At 39.8% G+C, this 25,159-nt stretch overlaps 3 protein-coding genes across 3 annotated transcripts in view; all 3 read left to right on the top strand.

Moving 5' to 3' along the window:
- The window catches only part of LOC121856985 (cadherin-87A-like), a 77,827-nt gene extending 60,672 nt beyond the window's left edge, over positions 1-17,155 (top strand). The window contains 11 exon segments of the mRNA XM_042352782.1: positions 1,908-2,222; positions 3,836-3,955; positions 4,573-4,742; positions 7,337-7,438; positions 8,641-8,714; positions 8,889-9,021; positions 9,246-9,370; positions 9,845-9,946; positions 12,404-12,566; positions 13,512-13,730; positions 16,413-17,155. Of these exon segments, the coding sequence (XP_042208716.1) occupies positions 1,908-2,222; positions 3,836-3,955; positions 4,573-4,742; positions 7,337-7,438; positions 8,641-8,714; positions 8,889-9,021; positions 9,246-9,370; positions 9,845-9,946; positions 12,404-12,566; positions 13,512-13,730; positions 16,413-16,580 (1,691 nt within the window). The 3' untranslated portion in view covers positions 16,581-17,155.
- Positions 17,156-21,046: 3,891 nt separating this feature from the next.
- Positions 21,047-22,313, top strand: LOC121856951 (basic salivary proline-rich protein 1-like). The gene is made up of 3 exons (XM_042352742.1): positions 21,047-21,329; positions 21,456-21,771; positions 21,860-22,313. The coding sequence occupies exons 1-3, from the start codon at positions 21,047-21,049 to the stop codon at positions 22,311-22,313; spliced, it is 1,053 nt and encodes a 350-aa protein (XP_042208676.1).
- Positions 22,314-23,506: 1,193 nt separating this feature from the next.
- LOC121856950 (basic salivary proline-rich protein 2-like) lies at positions 23,507-24,565 on the top strand. The gene has a single exon (XM_042352741.1). The coding sequence runs from the start codon at positions 23,507-23,509 to the stop codon at positions 24,563-24,565; it is 1,059 nt and encodes a 352-aa protein (XP_042208675.1).
- The last annotated feature ends 594 nt before the right edge of the window (positions 24,566-25,159 follow it).

Raw genomic sequence — 25,159 nt, 5'->3', positions numbered from 1 at the left:
CAGACCCCCTCTGGACAGCATGTAGCTCGTTAGGTAGCGTGCAGAGTGGACTAGGCATTGGGTTAGGTATTTCATTGACCAGATCGATAAGGGGAAAGAAGGGTGAAACCACAACCTGTCTTAGTCCTTTCAAATGTTCCTTCTACTCACTTCAGTTCATTTTTGGTACTACCTAACCACAGTTCTTCTTGGTAGCATGTCGATGGTCTAGGCACATGGGTAGTGTAATTCTGATATCAGGGTCACTTGGACGGAAATAAAGGTAACTACTGTGGGAGAAATGAATACTCCTAAAATTCTCAAAGAACAAGTTTATTAATATAAAATCGAAGGGGAAAATAGATGTTATTAACATATAACTACCAGGCTCAACTCCTGGGCCTATTGCAGACTCTGTATTTCTTATGTACTTATTTTCTTATTTACTCAACAGCAATTACTCATATATTACACTCTTACAGTGCACCCTCTTACTGGTGTCACATTACATCACATAGCAGAACCAGTTCCTTGTCCTTACTCACAGTACACTAATACTGATACAAACACCGACATGGGTCCACCACCCAACATGGGGTAATTATTAACAAACACATACAACCACACTGTGGACCATAACTCCAAGGCCTGTCCCAGGGTATAGCACTGGCGCCTCTAACAACTACTGTTGTGGTCGGTTACACTCCGACCCGAGGTGGGTCTGGGGTCCTCGGCCCACGAGGTAGAGTGGAGCTGATAAATCATGCCGAATCAGCACCATCACTCCTATATTGACCACTGCTGGGTATCCACTGGCTCCGAGCGACCGGTGGGTTTCAATTAAGCCCACCCTCGATCTGGGAACGAAGGTGAAAGATGATATGGAAAGTTTTTTGGGGAAGCATGGTGGGTCACAAACAAATCTTCAGTCTCGCCACGTCAGATATTTACGTTATATTACTTCGTACACTGGTTGAATGACAATTCCACTGTTAAAGCATGAACACTGATATTCACTACAATAGACTGAATCAAACTGAATGCTAATAAACACAGAACATACCTGGGAACGAAGGTGAAAGATGATATGGGAGGTTTATTCCTCCCGCCTCGCACTGGTTTATATACCCGAGTTGCCAGCGATCGCTACTCACGCAATGACAGAAATTACAAACAATCTAACTGTTACTCATTCAAGGATGACCCTCAGTTGACAAAAGTCTGGCGAATTACTAAAGTTGATTTACACAGACTAATTCAAGGTTGCATTTGCCAGTAGAGAGTGCAATAAACGTAGTGACAACTGTGTTCGAAGGCGGGACTTACTGGGAGTGATCCTGAGGGTAAAACAGATGGGAAAAACACGTCTCTCCTGAGATTCTACAAGCGCGGTGGATTTGAATGTTATGTAGCGTAATATGAATTAAAATGGGTTTTTAGGAATGGCAATGATGTGCGCAGTACAAGGGGAATTATCACTGGGTACCTGGGACCTTACTGTGTGAAGGTTAGCTTGGCTCAGACTCAACTGCCGAGTTGTTTTTCACTGACTTAAGCACTGTTCACCACTATTCAACACTGGTTCCATTCCTTTCCCAAATGAAATAGTAACTTCTGGCGAGAACTTGTTGATATTCCGGTGGGGAGGAGGGTTCAGGGGAGGGAGTTGGTATGGGCCAACATAACAGTTGACGTGGCTGCTGCTGAGCAGCGCCAGGTGCGTCTGACCCGTCTTGACCCGTCAGTGGTCAAGGATGAAGTGTGTGTGTGTGTGTGTGTGTTAAAACTAGAATAGGAACAGGATAATAGTCACAGATATTTATAGTATACAGTAAAAATATATAAAAGGGATTTAGTTCTTTTTAAGATAATATTCTTATTGCAAGAATATAAAGACACATTGATTCATATTAATCCCATTAACACAGGTCAACTTCTTGCTGTGGACCCTGATTCAGGAATCAACGCTAAGGTTTTCTATTACTTGGTCTCTGGTAATGCCCACGAGAGCTTCTACCTGGACAAACTTCATGGCAAACTCTACACCAATGCTGTTCTTGACCGGGAGCAGAGAGCTTCATACACACTCGTGGTCAAGGCCACCAATGACCCTAATTTTATTTTTGACCCAAACCAAGAAGTCTTATATAATGAAGAAGATCCAACGCTAGCCATCATCACTGTCAACATTGAAGATGAGAACGACACACCACCACGATTTATTAGTGAAGCTTATTATGCCGGTGAGTTAACCAAATGTTCTAAGTAAGTTTAATGTAACTGAGGGTAAATTTGGTCCCTTGGATACTTGATGTAAAGTTGTTTGCCATGCCTTGGACTCTACATTTGTGACTTGTGGTACCTTTTCATATTGATCTAATTAAAATAAACTGTAAATGGAGGAAATTTTTTAGGTATGTTCATGTTCATCCTTGCAGACATAATAACCTGTTATTTGGAAGAAGTAACTTACAGTTGGGTGGTCTTTTGCCATGAAAGCACCAGTTAATGTTTAAATGGTCTCTGTCTTGGCACAAAATAGAAATGGGACATTTAGGACATGTTGAAATAATGTATATAATGACAATCTATTTACAGAAGACAATAAACCCTTGAAGTGTGAAAAATACTCTGGTCTGGAAGTTTTATCTAACTTAGGAATTATTTTTTACAGAGAAACAATACAACTTGAAGAGTGTAGTATTGTAGGGAACTGATTTAATTACTATATGTAAATCATTAAGTTCTGAAGAATTTTAGGCTTATATTTATTGTACGGTAAGCCCTTGCTTAACGTCGGGGTTATGTTCCCCAAAATGCGACATTGTACAAGACAATGTTAAGCAGATCAATTTTCCCCATAAGAAATAGATAAAATACTGGAGTTATGTTCCTGAGCTTCCCTTTGCCCCACGAAATACATTACATATACAGAAAATCATTGCCATTTCTATAGAAAATAGTGCTTACTTATACAGTGGGGTATGCTATAACGAACGGATCCTACTACGAATATTCCTATAACGAACGGTTTTACCTATAAAATTGAGAATGCTATAACGAACGAAACTCCTACAACGAACATAATTTAATTTTTTTTTTCTAATTTATTGTTTTATTATTACAAATATTAATGATATTCTTTATTTCAGGGGTTTAGATGCATATTTATGCACTTTTTTACAATTTTTACAATTTTATATTATATTTTTCAGTGTTAAGTGGTTGTATTTGGGGGCCTGGAACGGATTAATCCTATAACAAACGAATGCTATAACGAACAAGGTTCTAGAACCAATTAGATTTGTTATAGCATACCCCACTGTATAACTAATAAATTTGTATTGGTACTCACCGATGGGCGGAGGTGGTAGAGTTATGTGTGTGGTGGGTAATGAAGCGGAGGAGGCGGATGGCGGGAGGGGAGTAGTATGGCGGGAGCCGAGGAGGAGGGTGGGAGTGGAAGAGGGCAGGAGAGGAGGAGGGTGGTGAGTCACTGAGACTCTGCGCCGAGCCGAGAGAGCGTAGTGCGGCCAGATGAGAGAGGGTGATGCGCCATAAAAAGTAGTCCTTGACGAAGCAAAACGACATTGTACTGAGTCATTAGGAGATTAAACAAATTTTTGGTATCTAAAGATTAGCGACGTAGTACCGAAACAACATTAAGCAGGCCATCGTTAAACGAGGACTTACTGTATCTAGATTAAAGCACAATTTTAATAATGGACACCATGTGAAAATCACTCTACCAATATCTATATTCTACAGGGTATTTGAGAATATTCACTGTTTTAAGTAGGAGCACAATGACATAAAGGTGTATTTCTATTGAAGTTGTTTGCTGTCTCTGTTACAGGGGTGTCATATGAAGCAGAGGTTGATAGATTTGTGAGAATGGTGAGTGCTGTTGATGGGGATGCTGGCCTTAATGGCACTCTGACATACTCTATCAGAGCATCCAATCTCTTCAGACCAGGTGAGTCACTTTGATGTGTGTTACCTATAGAGCATTTATTTTTTCTTACTGAAAGTAATTGAATACAGAAAATTCATCACTCAAACAAACTTGTTACAAAACTCTATAGGCTTCATAATATCTTCAAGAATAAGGTGTTCAACTATTTTTACATTATCTAATTTTATGTAATTAAAAGGCTGAGAGATTGATTTATGAGTTTATTTTATTATCTTTATTTTGTTAAGTGTATTAATTGAGGAATACATGTAAATGTAAATAGTAATGGGGAGTGATGCAAGACTAGTGAAGAAAGTAAAGATAGCTACTTGAAATAGAAATACAGTACAAGTTAATCTTAATAAATTGTATGTGTTAGATATACTGGAATTTAAAGGGATTAGAAAGAAGGAAAGTTAATTAACAACTATATACATTTTCTGAGCAGTGAAAAGCCTTATTTCACATTACATGCAGTGGAAGGTAGTTTAATTTATGACAGAGTTTTTCAGCTTGTGAATCAACTCTAACAGCTCTTGTCATCCCTTGCTGGACCTTTATCAACAGAGATATTAAAAATATTTTATTTCCTGTATTCTCAAAAACATGAAAATAATAAGCTACCTTCTCTACCACAGGAGAAACTAAGGCCATCGGCTCCATTATTCCATCACCATTCAACATCACACAAGATGGTAAGCTCACCACTGCCTCCCTCATGTCCCAGTACCGCCGCCACCGCTTCCTCCTCCAACTGCAAGCAAAGGAGGAGGCACCGCCATATCGCACTGCCACCTGCAGTGTCAATGTGAGTTTTAATCCTACTTTTTTTTTTACGGGGAATAGCCCACAGGGCCTAGGGGGCGGAAAAAATAAGCGTAAAAAAAAATTAAAAATATAAATGAAAAAGATCTTATTAATCTATATGCACTTAAAACTTTATCTCAGTTAAAGTAATGTCACATGACTCTTAATTGTCAAAAACTTCCAAATTTTTACTGAAAAAGTCACCTGTGTCTTTCTATGATTCAAATTGGTGAGATTTCCTAATCACTCCTTTTCTATTTTGGGTTGTCTGTCAATGATATGTTCATCAGTTATGACTAATTGCATATTATAACTATAACCCCACCAATGATGTACATTTAAGGCTGGCTTTATTAGTTTGCACTGTTCTGTCTGTCTCTCCATCACAGAAGACATCATGTGGTTGTTTGTTACAGCTAAATAAACTTCATTTTATTCTCACATTTCTTGGCCTTTCTTCCATGTGAATGCACTTTCTTTTCATGAAGTCTTTTGTTACATGTAGAGTATCAGTTATTTTCACTTATAAAACCAGATTCTATTGTACAATACAGTGAGTATTTTATATCCTAAATGTTTTGGATATTTCATATACTGTACAGGACTGTGATATCCCCGTTAGCCGGAACAATTGGTGCAGAGCACTTCCGGGAATGAGAGATTTCCAGGTAACGAGACGACTCACTCTAAGCCGTTAAAAATATCCCTCATCCTCAAAATTTTCCGTAATTTTCTGGGTAACGGAAAATGTTCTCGGAAGTTCCAGAAATTGTCCATTACATTATCTCTCGAACCCGGAAAAATATCCCTCATCCACGTAATTTTCTGTAATTTTCCGGGTAATGGAAAATTTGTCTCAAAATTTCCAGAAAATGTACCTGATTTTCATCCCTCAAACCCAGAAAAAAACTCCCCCATCTCCGGAATTTTCCAGAATTTTCCGTGTATCAGGAAAATTTTCTCTGAATTCTCCGGAAAATGTGCCCCTTGGGAAATAGTTCCCAAAACCGGAATTTTTCGGAAAATTCTGGCTTTGGGAACAATTTTCCGAGAAAATTTAAATTCCGGCTATCGGAGAGTTTCAGGTTCGAGGGATCCCAGCTAACGGAGATATTACTGTACTGTGTCACTAACTTTTATTCAGGCATCTTCCTCTTTGTGATGTCCGTCTGTCTCTGTAGTGTTTTTATAGTGGTCCCTCAGTTAACGAGCACAATTCGTAAAAGAAGGTTGCTCGTTAACCGAAAAATTCGTTAACCGAAACTATTGTTTCAATGGGTTTTTGGTAATTGGTTCCAGCTCACCGAAAATTGCCTAAAGTCAACAAAAAAGGTAGTAAAGCACACTTACTTTGAGGTGTGTATGTACAATACAAGGCTCCTGGATGATGATGATGATGGGAATTAGAATGGGGGTGGAGGAGAAGGGAGAAGAGAAGGCATTGGGGTGGAAGAGAAGTCACCCCATGGCGCCATTTCACCCATAAAATTTTAGTTCACTTGGTGTAATTCAAGATTATTTTCTTTAAATCAACACTGCACTGCATTATATATTGTCAATATGTAAAATAAACTTCAGAATGACCAATAATTTGACTGGAAACACAGAAAAAAAAACGTTTATGTTGAAGAGAGTCTGAAGTAAGATGTTACCTCCACTGAAAAGACACAGAGACTGACGTCTGTATGGTGTGTTGACAGGCTGTTTGGCGCGCTAAAAACTAGTTTCCCTGTACTTAAATTATATTAAATAATTGTTAAAATTACTAAAAATTTTAATATAAGACTTTTAAAATTATTGAATAGTACAAACTTCTTGATATTTACTAAAATAGTAAGGAATTTAAGCCGTAGAACCGATTACTGTATTGGCGGACTAATATGACAGCTATTGTGCAAGCAAAAACATGTTGAGGGGTGCTCGTAAGGAATTCGTTAATCGAGGGAATGCTCGTTAACCGAAGTTAAGAATCTTATGGAAGGTAATTCATAAACCGAAATTTCGTTAACTGAGGCGCTCGTTAACTGAGGGATCACTGTATTTTATTTCTGTACAGTATATGTGAAGAAAATTTTCAGTGTTGTGCCAGCTTTATGCAATGTTCATTATACAGCTGCTCCTCGACTTACGACGGGGTTAGGGACCCAAATCCAGGTCGTAAGTCGAATTGGTCGTAAGTCGAATTGGTCGTAAGTCGAAAATGCTTAAATAATACATAGAAAATCTAAAATGGTTGTCTCTTTTTCTTCTCAGCACCACAAAACTCTCACTTTTAAGCTTGCCAGCCATTTTAAAGTGAATTACAAACAAAAATTTTGTCAGTAAACAGCGCAATCACTAACGTTGGGACTCGAAAATACGTAATTTGACAAAATTTTGGTGCAACTGAGGCTGTCGTATGTCCGGGTGGTTGTAGGTTGAGTATGTCGTAAATCGAGGAGTAGCTGTATATGTATTTAAGTATATGTATTTAAGAATGTATTTAAGAGTTAATAACATGCATGTGTTTACTGTACATGCTGTGAGTGTTGTGCTTATAATATTTATGTAGAATGAAATTCAATTTTTTTGTTAGTTTATGCATCATTTTATCAGGTGTGGGTTTGGGAGAGAGAAGACCTAGTAAGAGTTGTCCTTGCCCAACCCCCTGAAGAAGTAGTTCGTCGTCAAGAGGACATTGCTGCGACTCTTTCACAGGTGGGCCAAGGGAAGACAAGTTACCAGTAACTGTGACACTTGAGAGTCATAAATTACTCGAGATCTTTGATTTAGTAACAATGGCCAACTCATACAAACTTGCAAAAATTACCATAAAAGGTTGAAGATGACCAGCATAACAGTGCATTTTTCTTCTATGAGCATTAACATTATTATAAGGTTTCATATTAAATCAACGCTTAGTCCTTTCAATTTCTAAAGGAGGATTTATTTTCTTTTATTCCCATAATTCTTACAGATTGATTTCTTTAAAATGATGGTCTTACATTTTGAGTGTACAGGTATCCCCCGAGATACAAATGGGTTAGTTCCCCCCCCCCCCCAAAAAAAAAAGTTAGATGAATTTTCATATTAGTATACAAATAGAAAAACATATGGAAAAAGTAGGGTTTGGTTCCCCAATAACAAAAATACCTTAATATCATACCCCAAGAACATGAAATCAGTTTACAAACAAGAACAAAAACTACCTAACTAATGATGAATAGTACACAACTCCTCTTAATTTACGACCAAACACATGAAATTTTTTAATAAAATACTGTTTATCTTTAGTGTATTACTACATTATGGGAGGGTAGTCTGGGCTCACCACCATAAGGGGGTGAGCAGGGGTGGGCTGAGTAAAGGCCTTTGGCACTCACCAAAATGAGGAGGGTTGTCCATCTCATCACAGCATGCTTGTAAATTGTGGCCACAGTAGAAGCAGCCAGACACAGGTCTTTCCCAATCTTGGTAGGGCCATCACCACATTCATGACACTTAAATACTTTCAGTTTTGTGGTTTGTAAGGTGTAGTACAGGTAGCTGATGGTTCAACAGAATGCTTGGTTGCCATTATGAAAGTTGTAACAAAAGGATGATGTGAATACACATGGATAAAGAGAGATCACTTCAAACATACAATCAATGGCAGAAGGAAAGATGCAGGCTTGTGGGACTTGATTAGTGACTCCCAGCATGCATAATTTGAACTTTTGTCTAGACCCAAATTTGTATAAGCTAGGGATGCTTTCGTTTCTTGAAATAGTGGTGTCAATTTCGGAAATATTTACATCTCAAACAATTGTATCTCAAGAGATACCCATAGAGTATCATGATTTTTTTATTGTTCCTATATTTCTAGCATTTTTATTTTGAATGAAGCACATTACCAATGATAATGACTCTCACCACTACAGGTTGCTAAAGGAACAGCAGTCGTAGATGAAATTAGATATCATGTAAACCCTGACAATACTGTCAACCGTGAGAGGTATGTAACACCAATCTGTGCTTCAAATATGGCTCAGCACTGTTTATATCACTGATCTACTGATACCATCTTATATTGCAAATAATGTGAAAATTATGCTAATACATTTTAAAATTTTAAAGTAGGAGAGAAACTATTTAAGATGATAATTCTAATATATTTTTTGTCTCATAGAGCTGACATGTTGGTCCACGTCGTAAATCAGACTGAGCAAGTGATGCCTGTGCCTGTGGTGCTTAAGCGAATGGATCAGGGATATGCCACTCTTACCAATAGCTCAAACTCATTTTTTATTGAGAATGTCTTTGTAAGTACAGTAGACCAATACAACATATGTGTTCATACTTTTAAGTCTCTTATGTTTGATAATATGCTGTTGGAATTGGAAAACCTTTCTTTTAATTGTTTCAGAAATTTTGTCTTCTTTAATTTTTCACATAAATATGTACTCTATATGAAGAATGACATAATCCATATATGAAAAATGACATAATCCATATATGAAGAATGACACAATCCATTCTGTTTTAGCCGGCATCAATTGTGGCAGTGAGGGAAGAGGTTGATGCCCGCCTGGCTGGTCTCATTGCTCTCATGATTGTTCTCTTTATTGGCTTTATCTCTTTCATTGTTGTGTGTTGCTGCCTCAGATATTGGTGAGTTTATTGTGCATGTAACATTAAATTGCTATCATAAATATATATAATAATAAAAAAATATTAATTGAAATATCTCAATAAACTAGAGGATAATTTATAATGATTTAAACCATTCCTCACAATTTGCATAGCCCAGGGGACTGGTGTGGCAGGTGGCCAGCCTATGTCTATATCACAACACTATAAAATCCCATCAATCTTGTATGACAGAGGAATGAACTCATATCTCACAGACTGGAAGTCCAGAGTACTATCAACTGGGCCATGGAACCCTTTAAGAGTGCAGGGTCTTGATGCTAAAAACTATTTAGATTAGGAATAAAGGGCACATGTTGGTGGAGGAAAGGTGATGAACATATGATGATTTGTATTAATTATGATTAAAATGTAGATGCTTGATGTCTTACCATTAAAATACTGTATTTATCTTAAATGATCTTTAAATTTCATAAGTTTATGGTATGTTCTCAGGGTGATGACTCCATCCAGCAGATCCAGTGAACATCTTATTAAGCGTAATATTGACGAAGATTTGGGCTTAAACACTACAGAAAACCCTCTCTGGGTTGACCAGTAAGTAATTTTGAATTTAGATTAAAAGGGATGTATCATTCACCTCCTGACCCAGTGGTTGCCAGTCATTGAGTGGGGTGCCCTCAGTCAATCCAATTGAGAATAGGTACAGTGCCTGACTTTACAATTGGAGCAGAGAAAGCAGTTGAGAGCAGTGCCCCTAACAGTCCATCAATGCCAATGAGGTTCACGGTCACTGCCCTAAATGTTTCCAATATAAATTTACATACAGTATTACCCCGCTTTACGCGGTCTTACTTTACGCGATTTCTCATATACGCGGTGCCTCGCCAGACCCGAACTTTCACTTTCCGCGGTTCATCTACCCATATACGCGTGAAGTATAATTTTTTTTTTTATTTAGCTCATAAAATTCATACACATTACCCGGCCAGAATATAATTTACATTGCTGGAATTCTTACAACTTGATGATCATTTTGAATATAAACATCATAGATTTTGCATTAGACATACAAATTTTATATCTAATGTTTACTCTGAGTAAATATGTTATCTTTTGTGCAAAATATATGACATTTATTTTCAAAATATTCCTGGTCTTACAAGGAATCCAGTAATGTCAATTATATTATCCTAACTTTAGTCTGAGGTATTGTTTATTACTAAAAAGGTAAATATTCTGGTTTTCCCACACATTTATCTGGTAGGGAGGGTTGGTGGGGGGTGGGGGGGAGGGAGGGACCGACCGACCATCTGGCACGGTGTGAAGAATATTTTTTTTTTTATTAACTGAAGATATTTGTTTAAGCTCATAAAATTCATACAAATTACCCGGCCAGAATATAATTTACATTGCTGGAATTCTTTCAATTTGATGATCATTTTGAATATAAACATCATAGATTTTGCATTAGACATACAAATTTTAGATCTAATGTTTACTCTGAGTAAATATGTTATCTTTTGTGCAAAATATATGACATTTATATTCAAAATGTTCCTGGTCTTACAAGGAATCCAGCAATGTCAATTATATTATCCTAACTTTAGTCTGAGGTATTATTTGTTACTAAAAGTTAAAATTAGTTTTTTCAGCCAACATTTCTCTGGTAGGGAGGGAAGGTGGGGGGTGGGGGGGGAGGGTTGGGACCGACCGACCATCTGGCACGGTTGGAAGAGGGGGGAGGCAAGTTGGGGTACTTTGATTGACAGATAGTGTCGTGAAGAATATTTTTTTTTTATTAACTGAAGATATTTGTTTTAGCTCATAAAATTCATACAAATCACTGGACCAGAATATAATTTACATTGCTGGAATTCTTACAATATGATGATCATTTTGAATATAAACATCATGGATTTTGCATTAGACATACAAATTTTAGATCTAATGTAATAATTTGGTTTACACAAAGCAAGTATTTTATCTTTTGTGCAAAATATATGAAGTTTACATTCAAAATAATCCCTGACCTGCAAGGAATCCAGAAATGTCAATTATATTATCCTAACTTTAGTCTGAGGTATTATTTATTACTAAACGTTAAAATTTAGTGTTTCACCCAATCATTTCTCAGAGAGGTAGGGGCCAGTGAGCTGGGAAGAGGGGGGGGGGGATTTGAGTCTATTAATTGAATGGACATTAACCTGGCAACTGTATTTCTCTTAAATATTAATTGTGTGAGCATACCATCATAAAATTTAGATGTTATTTTTACTACAACATAGGTATTGTGTCGGAAAAAGTGGAGTTTGGGGGTCGGGCCAGTCTCTATTGTAATTAATCCCATATGTTCTGTTGTTCCATTTACGCGGATTTCACTTTCCGCGGTACCCTGTGGGTTCAATTGACCGCGTAAATCGGGGTACTACTATATTTATATATTAAGATTAAGTATATACTTTATTTACTGTATTGTTACAAAGCAAATATATTCACATGATTCTCAATTATCAAGTGTTTGCAATCTTCCAACTAGAAATAAATTTTTTTAATTATTTTATTGGTAGATGAAGGAAAATATATGGGTTGAAATTCTTTAAAGACATACCCTGGTGCTGTATGTGATTAAGTGATTAGAGGTGGTACTGTATCAGAGTTTGTACATGTCTGGAAAGTCATGGAATTTTAAGAATTCCAGTCCTGGAAAATAATAATTTGACCATGGAAATAAAAAATATTTACCTAATAAATTAAAACTAAATATATGCACATACAGCCCATCACTTGTGGAATTTGCGTGTTTAGTGACAATCCATTTTCATCCTCCTCATCTGAGGTTGCAAGATGGGAACTTTATACCCATCCCAGGTATTTGAAAGTTGTTCGTTTGTGCCCCACACCATGACAACGTAACGCAAATTCGGGTACTGGATGAAGTTGTACCTTGTGCGGGATGTCAATTTACATAATAATTAAAAAAGATAAGCAACTACTGTGACTTATATGTATAAATTATTTCCTCAAATATTTCATTTCTTTGACATTTTTCAGGAAACTCAAGATGTATGAGGAACAAGAGCTGACAATGCAAGTGATGAGCGAATTTGACACAACACAAGTAAATGTTCCTCCCAACCCGGTACAGGGGCCAAGTGTCACTGTAGATGCAGAATGGAGTCCAGAACGTCGAAGATCAAGTATTGACCTCTCACAGGTATGATATTGAGTACAATGGTAACTTAAAGATTAATATTATGACACCCAATAATGCATTTTGAAAGACAAACACAAAATTCTTGAACATGTTAAAGGATGTGCACCAATGCACTCAACTGTGATAACAAAACAAAGAAGTGAATTGACAGGGAAAGATTGTTAGTGATATGGGTGGAAGATCAGCTAGCACCAAGGTTTCAATGTAAGTGTTAAACTTAATTTTTACTTTCCTGTATTTTGTCATTCAATTTCTTCTCTTCTCTTAAGTTAAGTGATTCTAGATTTATAAAAGGACTTAGGCTATGATATAGTGCACATAGGATATGTGTTCCAACTTGTATACATTTCCGACTTAAGAACGTCCTCAGGAACAGAACTCGTTCGTAACCCGGGGACTCCCTGTACATTAAAAAAGAGTGCATACTGTAAAACAAATTTCTATGCTATGATGACTTCTCAAACTGAGTGTTGATAGCAGACTGTGGCAGGTAGTTTGGGAGGTAAATACATATATAAACTATTAATGCTTTTATCTTACTTTTGGAGGGCAAGGTTATCTTTGCAAAGTATTCTGAGTACTGTATCTGAAGTTTCCAGACATTTCCACTACTGATTTTTTATATTGTACTGATTAACTTATATAATCTAGACTTCTCCCAAATGACTTATAATGTTCATCAAAGTGTATTCAAGTCTGGATTATGATATGTAGTATGAAGTAACTGGAGCCTTGTTGTGAAAAGTAAACATCATTTTCAACAAGACAGATTAAGAATGAATAACCATCATTAAGGGAATAGTGTGTTGTTCTTGATACCAGCATTGCAGCATGATAGTAGGAAAGCATTGAGAAGACAAAACAACAATGTTAAAAAAGTACAGCCCTGATTTATATAGCAATTCAAAAATTTTTGTTTCTCATAACACTGGTTAATATTACCAGCTGGATGGCCAGAGCAACACGTATGCCACTATCCAGAAGTCCCATGGAGGAACACTGCGCTCACTACAACTTCGTGGTTTGCAACAAGGAACATTAAAACTGGGGGAGGACCCTGGAGAAAGTAATGATTATGCTACTCTAGACCACCTCCACCGCCCAGCCTCAGCTCAGGGTCCACGAGTCCCTGGTATTGAAACACCAAGATCACCACTTACCCAGGTAAATGTACAGTATTGTATTATAGGTATAGCAGCAGAGGTTATTGGTCGAGTGAGCTCAGTTTGTACAGTATGAAAATAAAGCAGAAAGTCAGTCAGGTCAGCTAACAGAGACTTGGTCACAATTTTTGTGATGCCATATGGCAGCAGGGTCTACCATTAGACAATTCATTATGTTTCCAATATCTTCCCAGGCAGTAGTACTTCCCTGTTTGATAGGTGTGTACTGTGTGTATTATTATGGTCTTTTATCAGTGCTGCCCAAAATGGCATAAAGTAGTGTATTTTAGATAAATTTTAGACATTCTATCTATTTTATATAAAATTCTTATTGCAGTAGTTTGCATTCTAATTAAAGATCTTATTCACTTACCAAAGAAACATACATGAGTGTTTCTGATAAATGTTTTTCTGATTAATTCCGTAGTTTGATGTCTCAAGTAATAAAGGACTGTGACTCAAGAGTAAAGTGATCATAAGATTATTCCCAACTACACTAATGTTAGGGGTTCTTCAGTCCCAACTCCAAAAATCATGATAAGCTGATGATTTGGTTCACTATATGAAGAGCATCATAAAGTCACAAAAATTTATAAAACACACACATGTATAAAACACATACAGGTAAACCTCTATTCATGATCTGCCAATCTGTAATAATTTGTGTTTACAATGCTGATATATTAAGACCATTCCCCTATTTGTTATGTAAACAAACTCGGATTAATGATCTTCGTCAACTCGCTAAGTCAGCATATGGAACGCATCACTCACTTCATTTGTCAGCTGAGACGTCATCTTCTTGAACACTGCCTCATGGCTATCTGGTGACCTACAATCCAGCCATTGTTTCTTCTTGGTTACATGTTTGTAAGAAATGGATCTCAAGGTTTACCGGTCATCATTGGTGTTTTCTTTTTTACCTTACAGTGAGAGGACATCACTAAAGCTCACATTATACAGTTGTACCCCGCTTAACGCGGTTTCACTTAACGCGATTTCTCATATACGCGGTGCCTCGCCAGAACCGAACTTTCACTTAACGTGGTTCATCTACTCATATACGCGGTGAAGTATAATATTTTTTTTTTTATTTAGCTCATGAAATTCATACAAATTACCCGGCCAGAATATAATTTACATTGCTCGAATTCTTACAATATGATGATCATTTTGAATATAAACATCATAGATTTTGCATTAGACATACAAATTTTAGATATAATGTTTACTCTGAGTAAATATGTTATCTTTTGTGCAAAATATATGACATTTATATTCTAAATATTCCTGGTCTTACAAGGAATCCAGCAATGTCAATTATATTATCTTAAATTTAGTTTGAGGTATTATTTATTACAAAAAAGGTAAATATTCTGGTTTTCCCACACATCTGGTAGGGAGGGTTGGTGGGGGGTGGGGGGGAGGAAGGGACCGACCGACCATCTGGCACGGTGTGAAGAATATTTTTTTTTTTTATTAACTGAAGATATTTGTTTTAGCTCATAAAATTCATACAAATTACCCGGCCAGAATATAATTTACATTGCTGGAATTCTTACAATTTGATGATCATTTTGAATATAAACATCATAGATTTCGCATTAGACATACAAATTTTAGATATAATGTTTACTCTGAGTAAATATGTTATCTTTTGTGCAAAATATATGACATTTATATTCTAAATTTTCCTGGTCTTACAAGGAATCCAGCAATGTCAATTACATTATCCTAACTTTAGTTTGAGGTATTATTTATTAAAATCTAGTGGTTTCCCCCCAAAATTTCTCAGAGAGGGAAGAGCCAGCAGTGTAGTGTGAGAAGAGGGGGCGGGAGTCGAGTCCATTATTTGAATGGACATTAACTTTGCGACTGTATTTCTCTATTTCTCTTAAGTATTAATTGTGTGCATGTACCATCATAAAATTAAGATGTTATTTATACTAGAACATAGTTGTGTGTCATCAAAAAGTGGAGTTTGGGGATCAGGCCAGTCTCTATTGGAATTAATCCCATATGTTCTGTTGTTCACTTAACGCGGTTTTCACTTAACGCCGTACCCTGTGGGTTCAATTGACTGCGTTAAGCTGGGTACAACTGTACTCTATTTTAGTGACTGTGAAGTGCTTTTGCTTTGACTGTGAAGTGCTTTCAATCTGACTAAGAAGTGCTTTCGTTCTAATCCCCACCCTGACGATGGGTGACCTGACATTGCATCAGGTCAGGTCAGTCACATGAGACCCACTAATCCCTTACCATTATCACGTTTTTGTGACTGAAGTGAAAAGTGTAACTTTAAAAATGTCTGGCAAGCATTTTGCTCACTATCTTCAAGGCCAAGACAAAAGCTACACCTCCAGCCCCCACTCATCAGACTCCCCAAAGTCTGTGTGGGACTCAGGTTGATGTCTCCTCTCCACCTTAAGAGTCTCCTTAGCCATGAAGAGGACATATGATGATGACTAGACTTGTTTTTAATGATGTGGTGGGTGTTGTTTAATTTTGTTGTAGTGTAGTATTCTAGGATTTTTTTTTCTATGGGTGTCTGACTAGCCCATATAATATATCGACCTGCGATTGGGTTGTCAGGAATCTAATCCCATTGGAACTAGAGGTTTATCTGTATGTAAAAGTTTGCAAAAGCTATTCTTTATAATAATTAATTTCAATTTCCATCAAGAACGGTGATTACCATGAATTGAGGACTTCATTTACGGGATCAACCTTCCAACCACCTGATCTTGCCAACCGCCCACTGCCAGATGAACCATCCATCCTTCATCCAATTTCCCGTAATCTTGCATTCAATGCCCAAGGAGAACCAGTGCTTGTAGCAGAACTAATCTAAGTGTTTATTACTTAGAGAGGAAGGAGATACAACATTTGCATTCCTTTTGTGATATGAATGATATGAATAACATTATTACCTGCAAGTTGTTATTAGTATGCCAACCTGATTTAATAGAAAGGCATTAGGTGAATATTGTGGAACTGTGCTAAGGCTTCCTCATTACAACTGTCTCCTATGTTAGTCCATTCAGTTGCTGGTTAAGCTCTTACAGACTTTTCCTTCCAAGATTTTATCAATCAATGAACCCTTTAAATATCTTGGCTCCTGTATCATGTCAGCATGTAGTTATTTACAACTGCATAATTTTAAGCTTGGCATCACTTTACATATATCTTTTGTAGGAGTTGTTGGAGCTGAGCTGTAAATATTGTAACAGTATTGTACTGTACTCAAATTTTTGTTCCACAGGTTGTAAATGGATGGTAATGGTATTAAGTTTATTTTAAATGTAAACTATATAATAGATCTTTACCAAACTTTTTCTTATTGTGCTTGGATCCTATCAAAATTCGAAAATCCCTGTTGCCATAGAATAACGATGTTTATACAGGTATACTTGTGTGTGTGTGTGTGTGTGTATATATATATATATATATATATATATATATATATATATATATATATATATATATATATATATATATATATATATATATATATATATATATATATATATATATATATATATATACTGTACAGGTATATAAACTGAAGACGATTGTAAATACGTATGAGAAACCTTTATAATAAGAGTAACATAAAAAAACACTGAGTGTATAATTAATGGCTATAAATCAAACACCACAAAGAGTTTCCCCACAGTACAATACACAGTGTTCTGGTGGTATCTACCATGAGCACATACAGTGAAGCTAAATCCATTGTTAACAACTGGTGGAGTATTATAGGTTGATGCGGCTGTCAAGTGAATGAAACGCAAAATGATTAGACAAAGAACTTCAAATTTGTGAGTAGAATGAGCTGTTCTGAGTTAGTGTAGATACATAGCTGAAGTAGGAAACAAAGAATGGTGTGAATGTCAGGGGATAAAATTAAAGATACAGGAATTAAATACAATTACCTTTTAAGGACATGTCTGACTTAAATCTATGAGTCAGACTACACAGTGTGCAGCAGGTGAATGTAGCCAAAGATCAGAAATCTTAAGGGGAAAAATCTATTATTTGGTACTTCATTTTAATTAAGGGTTTGGGGGTGGGTGTGTGGAAGGTAGGAGGACAGCTTAAGTATTCTCCAACCATTTGTCACTTCCTTTTATGTGGGGTGGAGGGAGGGGAGGGCAACTCAGGGCTTTTATCAGATGTTTATATGTGTACTGTACTGGTAGTCATCATTTATTGGAAACTCATGTATCACAGGTTAATTTTTTTACTAAATAATTTTATTATCACAATTTAGTTTTTTAAGAAGTGCTTTCATAAGAACAAAAATTAAACCAATTGCACAATTCAACAAGAACCTTCCGGTTGCACAGACACGCATGCTAGAAAGAGCTGTTTATGTATACTGTATATGCAATCAGTTCTTTCGGAATTGCCCTAAATCATGTATAATGAATGCAAAAAGACTTACCAGTGCAGTGCTTCACCAAGCATACCTTGTACAGATATCCAGAATCAATCAAATGGTTTTATTTTAGTGGTGAAATTAGACATTATTAAATGATAACATGAGTGTGGTGAAGAAACTACTCTTGATGAAAGGCTATGAGTGTGAGAGCATGCACATGTTTCTCAGTTGTAGTATTTCATAAATATTTGTACAGTACCTGTATTTATTTTTTTCCAATCTCTAAGTTTCTGAAAAAAAGATCAGTTTAAGTACCCACAAAACTGCCAGCTAGGAATGCATCCTCCCCTTAATACTGTACAGTACTATACATTGTTTCTCATGGAAAAATTAATTAGGCACAAATTACTACAATTTCACACATGGCAAAGGTTTTTAGGAGTGGGGCCCCATGTGATAAATGGGGACTACCTGTGTAAGACTACTAAATTTGAACAACTGAAAAATAATCTTAATTACCCTGGTAATTTTTTGCAAATTTACATTAGAAGGTGAGGAATAGTGTGTGTACAAGAACCTGTACATTTAGTTTATGATAATTAATAGTAGAGTACAGTACTGTGCACCTCAGTATCATATGATGAGTTTTTGAAACATAATATTTTTGAATGCCTATGCTGGGCCAATACTTGGTCATTTCTAAACTGTACAACTATTTTATAAATAACATTCCAATTTCCTTCCCATATTTAATTAAGCACTTGAATGGATGGCTTAAAGTGATGAAGTTATTATACATAGACCTATTTAACTTTACATGAGAAGGCCTGTTTCATATATATACTGGTATACTGTACTGTATATGTATATATATATATACTGTATATATATATATATATATATATATATATATATATATATATATATATATATATATATATATATATATATATATATATATATATATATATATATATATATATATATATATATATATATATGTGAATACTGTTTTGTATGTGTAAACTAATAATATCACTGTACAAATGAAGTAATTGGAAAAATCCAAATGAAATATAACAACTTTTTTGCATTAAAACACATTAATATCTTAGAATTACCACATTAAATGAATCTCTATATATTCACAAAGCTTTATACATATTGTACTATACTACTACAGATATTTTAAAATTTAACACCGTCATCCCTCATTTGTCTGGCCATAACATGCTTCTGGATAATGAAAATTGAAAAAATTGTATATGATAGGTATGCATACCTATTACAGGTACTGTATCTGTAATTTCAGGTAATTATTTTTATTATGATGCAATTATAAAATTAGTAATACAGGTACTGTTTCCTTATTAACTACTACTGTATAATCATAAAGTTGTGTTGTTCGGGAATGTAGTAAAATATATGTTTATAATACTGTACAGTACTGCACTGTACTGATAATTTTAAAACCCTATGGGGTTAGATTCATAGCATATATAGTACTATAAGTAGATGATCTGAATGTGAGGTTCATGTTATAGCTCCATACATCCTATACCAACTACATATTCTAAATTGGAAACATTTGGCAGTCCAGATAAATAAGGGATGACTGTACTTGCCAAAGTGATTTAAGTGTTTGTCTTAAATCCCCACTTTAATCCCTCTCAAAAGATTGTAGTCACTGTAATGGTTAACACTACTTTCAATAGTTATTCTTATGTATCATTTCTTTTTTATTTCAACAATTCAGAAAGATTATACTGTACTTACAATATAACACTACTGACATTTCACAAGTGAGCAGGAGTTGGTATTCAAGAAGGGTTGTTCACATTACTTCCTATGTTGAAGTCAATAACTATACTGTACTTGCTTCACCTTAGGAACATATTCTTTCTCATATCTCCCTCACTTGTTGAAGACAGCTCAAGTAAATCCTCACAATGCTCAGGAACCTTAAAGGCCTTTGAGCTTAGATGAGTTGGCATGCTGTAGCAGTGCCACTGTGGAACAACTTTTCAATTCCATCTAGACCTGCCAAGGGTGGATCCGGAATATTTTAAGGGTGGTTACGTAACTTTCATCACAGAGCAGAGACGAAGCACAGAACACAGTACTGTATCTGAAATAGGTATTTTCAAACTATATTTCGCCTTCTGTACTATTCAATAAATGTGTTTATCAGGAATTTGCAGTATTTAAAATAACTATTAAACAAATATATTGTCATTAGGAGTGACACCTCCATTTTGCGGACAAATTGAAACCAGGGATCCACCACTGCATAGTATAAATGGAGACTTTCATTTTTAGCCTTGTGATGTTGTAGTAAGTGTGTTAACTAAGGCCTCATAAACTGTAACCATAACCTTGCTACAACATGTCTTGACTCATCATGTACATATCATTATCATCAATTTAATTATTCCAATATAAAACACTTTAATTCACATATAAAATATATTTAATTCTCATGTTATATACAAAAGTATTATTTATTTTGTATTGAAGGCATTGACTGGTTACCCTCACAAGTTTTGATACTTGAGATTTATCTGTTTAATGAAGATGAATGAATTTATCTCATGCTTATTATATCTTAAAGAGTAATAAGAAGTTTTTCTTTTGTTTTTGTACATAAGATAAAATTTTATGAAACTATTTGACACATTTAACATTAAAAGCTTAATACAGTACTGGAGAATGTATTGCAGTATTGAGCTTCATGTAGTATGTATGTATGTACTGTACTGTATGTATGTATTCTTGGCATTTTGCCTCAGTTTTCTTGACAGCAGGTGACGTTTACTAATCATGACTTTTCATGTGTTCTATAATAGCCATGTAAACGTACTGCCTTGTATATTACTTACAATGTGCTGTAATTAATGCAATTAACACTCAAATTAAAAAAAAAAAAAGTTAAAATGCTTTTCATTTATGCCGCCTCCATGGACCCTCCCAAGGGCAGCGGTGCCCCCAGGGGCTCTCTCAGGGGAGACAGCACCCCCATGGGTCCTCCCAGGGGTGGTGGTACCCCAAGGGATCCTTTCAGGGGTGACTGGGCCCCCAGACACCCTCCCAGGGGTGACAAAACCTCTAGGGACCCTCCCATAGATGGTGGCACTCCCAAGGACCCTCCCAGGGACAGCAGAACCCCCAGGGACCTTCCCAATGGCTATGACACGGCCAGGGACCCTCCCAGGGATGGTGGTGCCCCCAGGGATCCTCACAGGGGTGTTGGCGCCCCAAGGGACCTTTCCAGGGGTGGTGGTGCCCCCAGGGACCCTCCAATGGGTGTAATGGGTGTTGACGCCCCCTAAAACCCTCCCAGAGATGGCGGCGCCCCCATTGGACCCTTGAAGGGCAACAGTGCCCCTAGGGACCCTACCAGGAACAGCGGTGCTCCCAAGGACCCTCCCAGGGATGGCGGCGCCCCCAGGGACCCTCCCAAGAGAGGCAGCGTGCCCAGGGACCCTCCCAGCGGCGACCTAAACGACCCTAAGGAACCTTCCAGAGGCAGCAGCACCTCCAGGGACACTCCCAGGGATGGCAGCGTCTCCAGGGATCCTCACAGAGGCGGTGGATCCCCAGGGACCATCCCAAGGACACTCCCAGGGGCGGCGGTGCCCCCAAGGGCTCTCCAATGGGCGTCAATGCCACCAAAAACCCTCCCAGAGATGGCAGCACCCCTAGCGGGCCATCCAAGGGCATTAGCACCCTCAGGGGCTCTCCCACAGAGGCCTTCTCAGGGGCCGTGGAGCACCTAGGGGTCCTTCCAAACACAGCGGCGCCTCCAGGGACCATCCTAGGGACATTGGTGCCCCCGGGGACCCTCCCAGGGGTGGCAGTGCCCCAAAGGGCCTTTACACGGATGGCAGTGCCGCAAGGGACCCTCACAGGGACGAAGGCACCCCCACGAGCCCTTTCAGAGGCGGTGACATCCCCAGGGACACTCGCTGGGACAGCGACGCCCCCAGAGGCCTTCTCAGGGATCCTCCCAGAGGCGGTGGCGCCCCCAGGGGCTCTCTCAGGGGCGAGGGAGACGCCAGGGTCCTCCCAGGAGTGTTAGCACGTCTAGGGATCCTTTCAGGGGCGGCAGGGACCCCAGGGACCTTCTCAGGGGCGATGAAGCCCCCAGAGACCCTTCCAGGGCCTTCTCAGGTGCGGCGATGGACCCAGAGACCCACCTAGGGTTGGTGGCGCACCCAGAGATCATCCCAGGTACCCTGCCATGGGCGGCAGCATCCCCAGGGACTCTCCCAGGGGCAGCGGTGGCACCAGGGACCATCCCAGGGATGTCGGCGCCTTCAGGTACCCTTCCAAGGGCGGAGGCGCTTCCTGGGACTCTCATAGGAAAGTAAAACCTTCAGGGACTCTCCCATGGGCGGCGACGCTCCCAGGGACAATTCCAGTGACCCTCCCAGGGGCAGTGGCGCCCCCGGGATCATCCCAGGATGCCTTCCATGGGGCACCAGCGCCCCCAGGGACCTTCCCAAGGATGGCGACGCCCACAGGAACCTTTACAGGGGCAGTGGCGCACCCAGGGATAGTGGCACCTGCAGGGACCCTCCCAGGGCCACTCCCAGAGTCTGGGGCGCCCCCAAGGACCCTCCCAGGGATGGTGGCACCCTCAAGAACCCTCCCAGGGGCAGTGCCCCCATAGGGACCCTACCAAGGGTTCCCAGGGCCCTATGGCATGCTTGTTCATTGTGTCATATATATTACATACTTCCAGCAGTCCCTTAGTGAAATATGATTGATGATCTATTATTTTAACCCACCAAATTACAGCCAGTCAGTCAACACAATATCCCAACTTCTGTTTTCCTGTTGGATATTATTCTCCGTTACCTTCTTCAGAATGGGATGATACTGAAATGTGGATGGTAGGTGCATTTATTTAAGGGGGTGCATATCACAGGAGTTGTAAATAGGGCAAAAACCAATGCACCTAGGGGTCCCACAATCTGAGTGCTCCCAGGGCCTCCCAGGAATGGTTGCCCCTCTAGCTACTCCCTTTCCAGGGCGAGGCACTCACATCCAGGGCGGTGGTGCCCCAGAACCCTCCAGCAGCAAAGCGGCACCCCTAAGGGTTTCCTCTCAGTGGCGACGACGCCTTAAGGGGTTCTCCAAGGGAAGGTGGCCCAAGCGAATCTTTTCAGGGGCGGCTGGGCCCCCCAGGGACCCTCCTAGGGGACGACAGCGCCCCAGAGACCCTCCCAGGGCTGCGGCGTGCACATGGACCCTCCCCAGGTGGCAGCGGCCCAAAGGACCCTTCGAGGGGCAGCAGCTCCGGACAGGGGACCCCTTTCAGGGACGGAGGTACCCCCAGGAACCCTCTCAGTGGCGGTGACGTCCCCAGGGACCATCCCAGGGACCCTTCAATGGGCGTCGACGCCACCAAAACCCTTCCCACAGACGCCGCCTCCAGTGACCTCCCAGGGGTGGTAGCAGCACCAGGGGCACACTCAGTGGGCGGCTGCAGCCTTGGGCGCGACCCCCCACCTGGTGGTATGACGTTCCCCAGGGGAATTCCCAGGAGTGGCTGCGCCCAAGGGTCCTCCCCAGGGGTGGTAGCAGCACCAAGGCTCACTCAGAGGCGGTGGCGCCCCCAGGGACACTCCCAGGGACAGTGCGCCAGGGGTCCTTCCAGGGGTGGTGATGCCCCTAGGGACCCTCCTACAGGGCAGCGGCGCCCCCAAGAATCCTCCAAGGAGCGACGTCGCCCCCAAACGTCCTTTCCACGGACAGCAGCTCCCCCAGGGAACCTCCCAAGTACCCTCCAAGAGGTGGCGGCACCCCCAGGAACTCTCCCAGGGACGGCAGCGCCCACAGAGACCCTCCAAGGGGCGCCGGCGCGCTCAGGGACCCTACCAGGGGCGGTGGTGACCCCAGGAACCCTTCCAGGGGTAGCAGCGCCCCCATGGATCCTCCCAGGGACGGCGGCGTCATCAGGGTCCCTAACAGGGGCGGCGACATCCCCAGGGACCATCCCAGAGGCCTTCTCAGGGGCGGTGGCTTCCTCAGCAACTTTCCTAGGTGTGGTGACGCTCTCGACCCCTCTTAGGCGTCGACGCCCCCAAACCGCCCCCCCCCAGAAACGGCGGCGCCCCCCAGGGTGCCACCCAATTAGAACAGAGCCCCCTGGGGCCCTCCCATCAGCAGCGGCCTCCCAGGGACCTTCTCAGGGGCAGGGAGCCCCCACCGGCCCTTCCAGAGCTGGTGGAGTTCCCAGCGGCTCTCCCAGACTCTGCGGCACCCCCAGGGATGGCAACACCCCCAGCGACCCTCCCAGGAGCAGCAATTCCCTCCAAAACCCTCACATAGACGGCGCCCACCACCCCCCTTCAGGGGGCCTTCCAGAGGCCCTCCCAACGACTTTGGCATCCTTAAGGGTCTTCTCCTGGGCTGCGACGCCCCAGAGACTCTCCCAGAGGCTGTGATTCCTCCCAAAAACCCTTCCAGAGATGGAGGCACCCTCAGGGAGCCTCCCAGAAGCCCTTCCAATGGCTGTGGCACCCCTAAAGCCTTCTCTGGGGCTGGGGCCCCCCCAGGGGCCCTAACAGAGGTGGTGGAGCTTCCAGGGGTGCTAATGTATTATTGCTTGGGGCTGTATTGCATATGTTTCTTTCGCAACAATCTAAATGGGATGGATATACAGTATCCCCCTTTATTTACAACACAAACCAAATATAATATGTATATCTCCCTTTTTTCTCTGGTTTCATTTAACTTTTCCACCCAACTTGATTACGGCTGTCAACTATCACAAAGTTTATAGTTTATCTCCCTAATCGTAGTAGGAAGTGCTAGCAAGCTGTATGCTGTCTTATATTTAAATAAATTATAATGTGTGTTCATATCAGAACATTCAAACACGTACTGTATTTCGGCCTTATCCACCCTGAATTATACATATTTTCAAGACAAAGCTGAAACTTAGTCTTTTTATTACTGCTTCCTACTTTTTGTGGATATCATGAAGATTAGGTCTACCTTCCCGCTTGCTTTTGATGTTTTCTTAACTTATATTTATT

The sequence above is a fragment of the Homarus americanus genome, unplaced genomic scaffold, assembly GCF_018991925.1.
Source record: "Homarus americanus isolate GMGI-L3 unplaced genomic scaffold, GMGI_Hamer_2.0 scaffold44060, whole genome shotgun sequence".
NCBI lineage: Eukaryota > Metazoa > Arthropoda > Malacostraca > Decapoda > Nephropidae > Homarus > Homarus americanus.
The sequence above is the reverse complement of the archived record's forward strand: the minus strand, read 5'-3'. Positions and strand labels throughout refer to the sequence as shown.